Source organism: Limulus polyphemus, unplaced genomic scaffold, assembly GCF_000517525.1.
Source record: "Limulus polyphemus unplaced genomic scaffold, Limulus_polyphemus-2.1.2 Scaffold1696, whole genome shotgun sequence".
Lineage (NCBI taxonomy): Eukaryota > Metazoa > Arthropoda > Merostomata > Xiphosura > Limulidae > Limulus > Limulus polyphemus.
In genome coordinates this window covers 34,420-46,550 of record NW_013667306.1, presented here as the reverse complement: position 1 = coordinate 46,550, position 12,131 = coordinate 34,420, and the positions used below count along the sequence as shown (strand labels likewise).

Genomic DNA, 12,131 nt, shown 5'->3' with positions numbered 1-12,131 from the left:
GTAGGAGTCATCTTCTAGCTAAGACAGTTTTATTTTTCTAACAGGGTGGTTGGCGTTTGGAATGAGTTGCCTTTGGATGTTGTGGGGGTAGTAAATTTAAGTGAGTTTTAGAGAAAGCTTGAAAAATATATGAATGATAAAGGCTGGCTTTAAGATTTAAAAAAAAATATATTTATTTAATAGTTTAGTTTAGAGGATGGGATAGCCGAGATGGACTAATAGGTCCCTTGTTGTTCCTAAATGTTGTTATGTTATTTAGGACATCGACAGGCTCTAAAATCTAAATTAGTGCTGTGATTTTATTTTTTTTTTGCTTAAAACAAATTTTAATAAATATACATCAAAACTAAATTATAAATTTAAATATTTCAGTTGTAGTTTTGTTTTGTAGGTGATTTGAGAAAGAAGATCAGATGGATTTTTGACAAATGTAATTATGTCATTTGCACTCATAAAAAGAAAAATGTGAGATGCTGAGCTGGAAAGGGTTAAGGAATAAGACAGTGGGAATACGACATTTTGTAGTATGATAATATATAGTGTTTTTAAAGCTTTTAACATCATTTAGAAAAATCAATAATTACACAGTAGCTATACAGAATGTTTACATAGTTTCAGGGAACTGAAGGAAATCTGTTTTATTTCCTTCTATCTCTTACAGTTTGAGCGGAACATTTCCTTTTAATGAAGATGAAGATATCAATGATCAAATCCAAAATGCCACTTTCATGTATCCACCCAATCCTTGGAAAGAAATCTCAGCTGAAGGTAATAAGTCATTGTTTTCAGATATGAACCATATTATCCATTTTAGTCTGTATCTTCCTTTACAGCATGCTTTTGTATGTACCAGAATATTCTGTTTTTGTTTTCATAATAACTGGAACATAGGTTTCCTTTGTAATCAAAATATTTTACAAAATCTATTTAAGAATTCTATGAAGTATTTTATTAGTATATTGAATGTTAAGTTTTATTGTGAAGACTAGAAGGTTAGGTTTGGAATATTTATGCAAACAATAAAAAAGGCTAAAAGGTATGTGAATTATTAAAGTCTGGAAACGATTGAAAACCAAATAATGAATAGTGAACAGAACTTTCTATTTTCAAAGTTTGTATTCAGATTTAACATTGCATGTTTTATCCTTTGACATTTTACAAATATCTCTGCTTCTCTTCACTTTATATTAAAGCTATTGACTTGATCCAGAATCTGCTACAGGTGAAGACGAGGAAGAGATACACTGTGGACAAATCTCTCTTTCACACATGGCTGCAGGTAAAGTTATGTACATGTAATGGTTTGATAGCTTCTTTAATGTTTAGTGGTAGTGCTTAAGCACTATAGTGAACTTTGTTTAAGAGGTTATGTTTAATTATTGTCGGTTTAAGATGTTTTGTGATTACATCACCATCTAAATCTCTCGTACAGGATTACCAGTTGTGGTGTGATCTGCGGGAGCTGGAAGCTCATGTTGGGGTGAGATACTTGACTCACGAATCAGACGATGCTCGTTGGGAAGCTTATAGACTAGAACGAAACCTCCCTCCACCCCCAGCCTTACCAATTAAAAATTATGATGCTGATCCAACCTCAGATTTGTTGCCCACAGAGCTTTTGAAGGTTACAGAATAAGTTTCATAAGTCAGTGTATCATATGGATTTTATTTGTATAATGATGCTTTAGTGTAAAAGGCTCAGTTAATAGAAGGTTCTTGAAATTTTCTAATATGTTTAAGCAAATTTTTACTAGAAAAAATCTTACATTTTTTAACTTATACGATCCTCTAAAGCTATTCTTTAGACTTATGATAAATTAAGATTTACTATTTAATTGGTATGTCATACACAATGATATGTAATGGGTTGTTAAGGTTACAGATTTTTTTATGTCTTTACAATGTTATAGCCTGAGATACATTCTCAAGTGTATGCTTCTGTAGTTTTTATAATGTTTTCATATTTCTGTAAAAATATAAAGTGTAGGGGAAACTACTGGTCAACATTTCTTATAATATTGTACTTTTTTTTTGGTCTGTATTTCAAAGGATAAATTTCTATTGTTTCTCAGTATGGGTTATCATTTAAGTTAATTGGATGTTTCAGTTTAGTTTTTATTTTTATAAATATACTTTGTAGATTTGTTTCCAAGTCTTTCATTTCCAATATTACTGGATGGCAATGATTATACTGTGTGTTTGGTTTGAGGGAAGTATTTCAATAACACAACTTGTATATAATACTTGAGTTTTGTGTGTTTTACTTTGGATGACATTGTATCTCGTAAGTATTATTATACTTGTTTCACTTTCTCCTCCTTCAGCTCTTCGCTTAAAATACAGTATGGTTCTAATGAAGGGTATCATCTTGTATTTTTTCACATCAAAATTGATAGTTTTAATCATTAATTAAGTCCGATAAATGCCACAAGAAACTTATTAGTGTTTTCAGGTCTGTAGCAATATATTCTACAATACAGAACAATCTGGAAACTATCATTGTTCAGTACACAGTAGACCTGAAAACTGTCATTTTTCAGTACACAGTAGACCTGAAAACTGTCAAGGTCTACTGTGTACTGAAAAAGAAAACTGTCATTGTTCAATACACAGTAGACCTGAAAAATTATCATTCCATATTAATCAGTAATGTGAAATTATATGCAACAAATTATATTTCTGGAGACTTGTTAGATGCTTGAAAGTATTTGATACAGATAGGTAAAGTCCAAAGCTTTCTTCTTTTTTAATTATATGCCATATTTGTTTGTATCATTTGTCAATATATAGAAGTACAGTTTTACAGAGCTTTCACACTGTTAAAAATGTTCTTGAGTCTGAATATTTCCATAATATTCTTGTTGATTTCATGTCTGATTTTTGGTGTTGGACAGTGTCATCACCGAGGTGAAACTTTGAGGCTAACAGTGTAAACGTTAGAATTTTTATAATTTTATTTTATCTAATATATCAGTTGTATCAAGTTCATTTGAAGTATAATTTTTTGTTTTCCCCTTCAGAACTTTCTTGCATTCAAAGTAGTTATAACTTGATTATAATTATTAGTGCTGTCCTGCATATGGGAAATAAGTGAAGTTAAGGTTTGTTTCAAGCACTTACATTTTGAGAAATAATTCTCACTTTTAAAAGAAATATTGATGAAAAGTGGTATTGATTTCGGTACTTTACATCTAATTCCATGTTCGTCATAAAATTTGTTCAGGACAAGTCAGACTATTAAGAATTTCCTGCACTGTTAAAGTTTGTTTGAAATCATTGGTGTTACTGTTGTAGATATTCTATTCTTTATTATCGATTTCATTCAGGAATCTGATATACATTTGCAGTAATCCAAGGGAAGATCATGTATTTGTGGTGTAAAATATTTCCCTCTATCAGCAATTTTGTTTAGTAGGTGCAAAAAAAAAGTACAATGCTAAATCAAAGAATATGTAAACAGAGATTACACAGACTGGAATTATGTTGCATCCAGTAAACTTAAATGCTCAGCTGATGAGAGATATAAATAATGATAAATAGTATAGGGTTTCTCAGAATGTTTTTCTTGTGCAAGACTTCTACGTTATTTAAAATGTTGTATTTCTATAGGTTGATATGGTTTGAATTAGAAGACGTTGTTTTTTTATCCTCTTGAATTATATATATATATCATTTGACTTACCTTGCTTTCTTGTTGAGTTTAACGTTACTTGCTGACAAGAAAACGTTATTTTTTTTAAGGAATATGAAATACTAATTCACATTTATTTTTTACTATGTTTTCCAAAATTATTCCTGTTAGTAAAATAATTTTTGCTCTCTTCTTCAGTTTAATGTTACTGGTCGATACATATGTTGATTTTATAAAAAAAAAAAAAAAAAATTGAATACATGATTATGATAAGATTGGAAAAATACTTTTGTTGGTTTAATATAATTAGATAACATTCCTTTTTTCTGAACATTCCACAAAGTACATCTTAATTTTCGTAGTTGACATGATTCTGAGTGAGATTGGCATCTTAGAGTTTTAACACTTCTCCTAGGTCTATGATTATGACGATTATTATATAGCCTGGGCAGTTGTGCCATTTTGTTCTGACTGCTCTATTTGTATTCAAAGAATGTGTCACCTCACGACCTTTCACTTGGTTAATTCCTGTAAAGTGGCTCCATATCATCAAGAATCAGTTTCCATGACAACAGTCTTTTTGACTGAACTGTACAATGTGATATTAAGTCTTTATAGGTAACCATGTTAGTTAGAGTGGTTTTTATATTTTCCGTGCAAGTTTTAAAACTTTTTTTTAAGTGTACTGTAGTTTTTATTTCACTGTAGCAAACATTGGTTTAGCTATACGTAGCTTGTTCATTTAGTAGAAAGTATTTATTGGAGTTGACAAGACCAAATAAACTATTTCATTGTTTGTAAGCTTACACAAACAAAACAAAACCACAGGGTTGTGTTTAGTACACATGTGCAATATATCGTCATTGACGAATCAGTCTCTTGTAGGTTTGGTACCACTAACCAGTGATAGTTATTACGGAAAGATATGTATTTATGTTTTTGAAGTATTTTTATAGATTTCAAAGATAACCTCAAGAATGACTAATAAAATAAGTTAGAAGTAATTCTATTACTGTTTTATTAATGATCAAAACAATGGAAATGTAAAGTACAAGAGTTGAAACTATTTGATTAAGATTTTTGTTGAAAAATAATAACTTCAAAGTAATATGACATATCTGTGGAATCTGTAAAAACAAAAAAGTAATAAAAAGAGAGCAAATCTGAAGTCCAGTTAACTAGTTTGTTTTCCTTTGATGAAATCCCAGGGTTGTTAGTGTAGATAATATTTTCAATGTTTGCTAGTATTGAAAAGAAATACTTCATCTTATTAAAGAATGAGTTACATACATATTGTTTAACACTTGATTAAAGAATATAGTGTTTGAACTAATGAAAAACTCAAATCTTATCATTTTTGTCCCTGAAAGTATAAATGTTCAATAGAAAGATCAGCCTTTGAAAATAATCATAAATTCATCTATAATTATTCTGGGGAAAGGAGACTTCTCACATGTTTACTAACTGAGCTTAAGGTTTAACCCACTAGTTACTGCAGAAGTAGCAATGTGATGGAACCTTAATTTTATCCAAGCCACCTACAGTTATTTATGTATGTATATTTTGTAACAGTCACTTCTGAAACATTTCCATTTTGTGTATATAAAAAAACAAATGTCAATCCAAATAAATGGTTAAACTCACTGGAAGAGAGAAATAATTATATGGGCCAGATTTTAGCCAAACACCCTTCTTTGGGACCTGATAAAGGTTGTTTGGCTAAAATGTTGACCAATCCAAATAAATGGTTAAACTCACTGGAAGAGAGAAATAATTATATGGGCCAGATTTTAGCCAAACACCCTTCTTTGGGACCTGATAAAGGTTGTTTGGCTAAAATGTTGACCGTAGAATTATTTTCCCTTCCAGCAAATTTAACCATTTCCATAAAAAGAAATTCTGAATTTTCCTGAGGAGCCAGCTAAGATAATCTTAATTTCAAGAAGGTAATTATTGCACTGAGTACATGATATGTAATAGTGCAAAATCTGGTACTGATAAACTTTATCAGAGTAACAAAAAATGTTTACATTTTTACATTGAAAGGGTTGGAAAAGCAACAGGATCTTTTCTCTTAGAATTGGTTGTTAATAACTAAAGCAAGTAAGTTTTGAAAGGAGAATTCTTTTATCACTTTTTTACAAGTGGGCTGATGGTAGGTTAAAAAGTATATTTCACTTTTTATATCAGCTTTATACAGAACTTTACAAAGCCTGTTTATGGAAATGCAATGCATTTGTAATGGCATTTCCTTCATTTTTTTTCTATTGTTCTGTGTTGGCTGTAGTGAATTTCATTGGTTGATGGTCTTGTAATAATGTATTTAGCACTTAGCATGTATGGTTTTATGTTAAGTATTGGGAACAGTTAATCTTCCCTAGGGTTTATAAAGAGGCAATACGTTGCTAAGATACGGTTGTTAGTTATAAGGGTGGTAGCAATTTTTTTGTATGAATTCTTTGGTCAGAGCAATAGATATACTTAAAGAAAATACTATCGAGATAAATAAATTATTAAAAGAAGTGAGTTTTCTGTAATGGTTGGTAATTCAGTGTCTTACCTTTCATGGTTCACCTTGTAATTACTGCCTTCTCTGTAAAGTAAAAATCACTAAGATTTTGGAAGACGTTATTCCAGTTGTAATGCTGTGGTTGATGTTTATCCTTGGTTCATCCTGCTGTTGATTCACATTACTTCCAACTGTCACTGTGAGGATAGATACTGATATCTGTGAACAGTCATTATTTAGATTAAACATTTTGAGGTAAAAGTTGTAGTTTTTACTCATGCTAGAAACATTGAAACGATTTGTTGATTTAGGACCTTGAGGTTAGGTTATGCAGTTAGTAAGTTAGAAGTATTGAGAGTCCAAGGTTTTTTATTACTTTGAAAATCATTGTACTTTTGCTGAAAAAATAAACAAGATATTTTCCTTGTACATATAAACTTTTTTAAAGTATTTTAAAATATTTGTGCATGTCTTACAGCTTAAATGTAACAATACATGCATTTTGCGACATATTATAACACAGGTGCTATAATAATAGTTTTGTTGTTTGTATGCAGTTTTTAGTCACAAGTGAAAAACTGAATCATATTAGATAATCGTAGAATAATAATAAAAACATTAAAATTATTTCTGTTGATTAGTGAAATATCCCAAAATATTTCAAACTTTTTGTTTGAGGTTGTAATTCCCACTAGAAATGTGTTGATAAACTTTGTGCTGGTAGTTCTTCCATCAATATTTCACTTTGATATCAAGCTGAATTTACATATATCACAGTATAGGCAGGAAATATTGCCTGCCTGTTTTTCTTTTTTGTCACAAAAGTTAAAAAAAAAAGTTAATCTGGTAATTAGCTTGGCATTAAATTAATGTTTCATTTTGTTGCTCTTATTGAGTTTAAAGAAAAACTTAAATATTGGCCTGTTAGATCTTTAATTTATATACTTACAATTAATTTTTATTTTATTTTGGTGATTATATTTAAAAAATAAGTTTCTGACAGTAGAATTAGAATGTGATGTAGCACTGAGTTGTCATAGTAATGTGAAAGGTAATTTAATTTTTTTATATTGCTGTAAGGTACACTTTTTTAAACTAATGGTTTTCCTGTCAACTGTGCTATAATGTAATCTTTTTTTTTTGTGAGCACAGTTTTCATTGTATAAGTCAAGGCTATATTCATATCAACCTAAAATGTAGCTGATACAGATGAGAATCTTCCTTTTAACTTTTTCTGAGAATTACTGTTGGAAAGTTTTTTAATTATCTGTATGTGTGAATAGCTTTTTTATTCCCATATATCCCATGATTATATCCTAATCCTGATTAAATTTTGTATATTTTGAGGGAGATAGATGTGAGAAAGAGGAATAAAATCAGTACTATTATCACACTTGACAAGTTAGTTTCTTCATTTTTTTAAATTCTGCCACAGATCTAAACTCCTTTCACTTTTCTGACATACTGCCTAAATGAGTTCTGTAGATCATGAAGCGTATGTTCACTCACAAGTTATGTAAACTGTTGAATACATGTGTATGTTCACTCACAAGTTATGTAAACTGTTGAATACATGCGTATGTTCACTCACAAGTTATGTAAACTGTTGAATACATGTGTATGTTCACTCACAAGTTGTGTAAACTGTTGAATACATGTGTATGTTCACTCACAAGTTATGTAAACTGTTGAATGCATGTGTATGTTCACTCACAAGTTATTTAAACTGTTGAATACATGTGTATGTTCACTCACAAGTTATGTAAACTATTGAATACATGTGTATGTTCACTCACAAGTTATGTAAATTGTTGAATACATGTGTATGTTCACTCGCAATTTATGTAAACTGTTGAATACATGCATTTTCTTATGACTTGTTCTCATCCGATAGCTTTTTACTTTGTAAAGTAAATACTAGTTTGATATTGAAATCACAAGACATTGATTGCTTTATTGTTTGTTTGGAATTTTATGTGATGTTTTATTTTATTGCTATGAAATATCCTATGTTACAACGAATCTTAAAAGAAACTAACAGAATATATTCTGGGCAACAACAAAATTTTTTTCTCTTCTTCTAGAAAAATTGTAACTGTTTCTGAGTATTTTAACGATGCTGATTCTAAAAAACGTGTTGAAAATTACTGATCACCTCTATTTTTTTGAGTTATGATAGATTTATTCAAAATATTCTGATATATCATGAAAATAGCTATATTTTCTTTACTAACTTTATTTATTCATTGAAAATTGCATTTAAGAATGTATAATCTGCATGCTTTGATAAGTTTCTTTCATGTTCACAGCATGAGCAACAGGAATCAATAGCTTAATGTTCCCATTGTGCAAAAGTACAGCTTTAAGACTAACTTTAGATGAATTGATAAAAAGTCCCCATTCTTGAGGAGGATGTTAAGTACCTAATTCTTCCATTAGTGCAACAACATTTGTTTACAAACACACAGTATCTTCCATGCTGTAGTGAGAAGCAAGACTTCAGTAACTTGAAACTCTTGTTTCTGGAGCTAATATATTCCATTGCTGTAAATGAGAGCCAAGAAGTTCACCATGTTGCTTTGATAAAGACAAGTCATGAATCAGATCATTTAGCTCTTCTTTTGTGATCAAATGAGACAGGTTATGTTGAGGTGCCACAGGAATAGAACTACAAGATGAAGAGAGTGAAGATGGTTCATTTTCTTCTTCTTAGGAGACCTTTCTTTCTTGATTTGCTGGTGGATGTGGCACTGGAAGACCATCCCCATGAGGTACTGGTTTCATTGCAGATGCAATATCTGGATATTTAATGTATTGTTTAGTTTTGCCTGAATATCCAGAAACATTAGTCATGCAAAAATAACTGTTCATTACATGATTTTTTGGCTCACACCATATCATGGGAACTGCAAATGGCATATTTGATCTTTTCTTATTCTGCCGAGTCAAGCCAGATGTGCAAACTATACAACACATGCAGATATGATTTTCTAAAAAGTATAAAAGAATTAATGTTTACAGAACTAGAGCTTAGAGGATTTTAAAAAACTAACTTTTGCAGAATTTGATTATATCATGGGCATGATGTGAGGATGAAGATCAGACTTTGTTTTGCCCATGCACGGAACAAGGCGAAATGAACAACTGAGTGAGAGAGAGGCACCTGACTCTGCCCCTTTTATGTTAAGTCGAGGGATTTCTAACATCTTCAGAAATTAAGCAGAGTTGGTTGATATGTTTCCTGTGGTCACAAAAGTAAAACTGACACTACACATTGTCTATTGAGAAAAAATAAAGTAGAATAATGCATTATTTCAAAGATTTTCTATTTGTTATACATAATATAGGATTAAAAGTCAGAAAAAACTATTGGTAAGTTCTGAAAGGGAGGATTCACAGATGGGCATGGCAAGAAGGGTCTGATTTTCCAATTGATAGCTCTTAATTAATTAAGATTGAAGGCAATAAATACTAAGCTTTGCCTGAGCGATGACAATCTTATACTGCCCACCACAAAAGCATTAAAAAGAGACGTAGGCCTGCCTTTCTCAGAAACTGTTAAATAAGGTCTTCAGACCAGTTTTGCAGTAAGCATTTGTAACAAGCACAGGCTTGTTGTGTACCAAGCTGTCTTTGGCACTTTTATTTTGCACCTCAGTACTTGTTGTGAGGTTGTTCTTCAAGTTTATGGGTCACGGATATCTTTAAACGAGACATTTTTGATACATAACTGTTACATGAAGTTGGTGTTCTGCATACATGTGTAGACACACCAAGTTTTACTCTTAAGAAAATGGATATCAGGAAACTTTGCAAACACCCGCATAAATAACAGGATTCTCGGGAAGATGAATCTATCAAAGAGACAGAGAAGCCCCGAAAGACTAATGATGAAATAGTCGTACCTGAAGACCCAACAGAGGATAGACTATTGAACCAAAGAGGCGGTTTGGATACTTCTGATCAAGAACATGAAGATATATTGGACAAACCTGCTAGCGCTGGAGAATTACATGAGCCGAGCAGCAGCAGTAGATATAATTTTGGATGAAATTAGAGAAGTTCAGTACTTTTCAATCTTAATTGATGAAATTAAAGTCCTATCCAAAAAAAGAGCAGATGAGTTTAGTACTTTAATGATTCAGAAGATCATGAAGAATTTGTTTCGAAGGTGTTAATGAACTTGACACAGAATCGTTTGCCAAATATGTTTTGGAGGATGTAATGGACAATGGACTTGATGTCACAAACCTGACTGGTCAAGGATATGATGGCACCATCGTCATAAGTGGCAAGTGTTCTGGGGTTTAAAGACAACTCATACCTCAAGCCACCTACATTCACTGTTTTGTTCATCATCTTAATTTGGTCATCATAGAAAGTGTGAAATCTGTTACCACTGTAGCTGGGTTTTTTCTCAACACTTCAGACTTGCTACAATTTTTTAAATGGTTCTAATGTGCACTCACAGTGGATTACTTTCCAAAGAAGAAAAGATGTGCACCCAAATGAAAAGCCTGTAGAATTTAAAACAATGTCGGAAACACAGTGAGTTTGCCAGGTGCATGCTGTTAGTGTAATTGTAGCAAGGTTTAACTATTTTATTAAATTTCTACAGCATGTTGACATAAGTGACAGCAATCAAGACTGCATTAAATGCCCAATCCATTTTGGCAAAACTTGATCAGACATTCATATACTGTATGCTGTTTCTGAATGACATCTTAGTGAAACAAAAGGAGCATCAGATATGCTGCAATTTCCAAATTAGATTACTAGAAAGTAGCAGATTTCATCGAGCGTCTTCTAGCAGAGTTGCAAACCTACAGATGTGACGAAAAAGCTGCACATTATTTTCTAGAAGTTTGCAGAACATCTCAAACAGACATTTACAAGGTTATAAAGGTAACAATAACTCTCCCAGTTAGCCAGCTGTGAAAGGAGCTTTAGCAAGCTAAAACTGATCAAAGGTCACCTTAGAACCAACAAGGCAAGTAAGAGACTGAAGAGTAATTAGCATACACAGAAAACATGCTCTTTCCATTGATTTTGATGATGTAATTGACATATTCACTATTAAGTTTTCAAATACAAGGTTAATGTTCGTTTAAAGTCAAAGAGGAGGATCATTCAGGTTGGTGTTTTGGTAAGTTCATGCTTAATTTTTTTTTTACCATTATTCATTAATCCACTTTTAAAGAGACTTGTTATCCTCCCCCCCCCCCCCCATAAAAGAATTGCTAGAATGGTCAAAACGTCTTGATTCTTTTCAAGGTCTATGAGTAATTTGTGGCTTCAAACTTCAGTACAAAGTACTTTTTGAAACCCAATGCTGGTTCAATGTTTGGAGTTCTCATTTTAAAACGTATGCCTTTTACCCATTAAACTGTAAAAATAATCTTAATTTCACAGCATAAATCTGTTGTACTGAGTTAACTGCATTGTATTTCACATAGTGCTGATAAAATATTAAGATATTACAATAACTCAAAATCTAGAGGGGTGAAGGACAAATTCTGACTACATTTTTTAAATCAGCATCATCAGTTTACCCCAAATGATGCGTTTTCTCCAGTAGCACATTTTTTATTGTGTAGTAATATTGTACCAAAATGACTTATTTAACAGTAAACCTTACAATAAATTTAACAGAATTTTATACTGAAATGCTATATATTACAAAAAAAAAAAATTATTCTGAAATACATAACCTTACAATAAATAACTCGTGCTCTGAAACATCTAACCTTACAACGTACTAAAAGTGCTTTGTACTCAAATGCCACAAAAACTACAAGTATTCTGTTCTGAACTTTGTTAATGTGTATATGAAGCTATCTTTTCTAACTTAGTTGCTCTTATATGACTTTCCAACGAGTCACCTCTCACCAATTTCTGTAGAATGAAGTGATTTTGGTCACAGTTATTACGAGTTAAACCTGTTTTTTTTCATAACTTTAATTGCTCCCCAGTGATAAGTCTGAAGGCTTA

At 31.4% G+C, this 12,131-nt stretch overlaps 1 protein-coding gene across 3 annotated transcripts in view; it reads left to right on the top strand.

Annotated features, from left to right (window-relative positions):
- LOC106464588 (serine/threonine-protein kinase D1-like) overlaps nt 1–7,536 on the top strand; it is a 50,406-nt gene extending 42,870 nt beyond the window's left edge. For all 3 annotated transcript variants that reach the window (XM_022392321.1, XM_022392322.1, XM_022392323.1), the window contains 3 exons: nt 662–768; nt 1,194–1,279; nt 1,433–7,536. In XM_022392321.1, the coding sequence (XP_022248029.1) occupies nt 662–768; nt 1,194–1,279; nt 1,433–1,636 (397 nt within the window). In that variant the 3' untranslated portion in view covers nt 1,637–7,536. The remainder of the gene's footprint in view (nt 1–661; nt 769–1,193; nt 1,280–1,432) is intronic.
- The last annotated feature ends 4,595 nt before the right edge of the window (nt 7,537–12,131 follow it).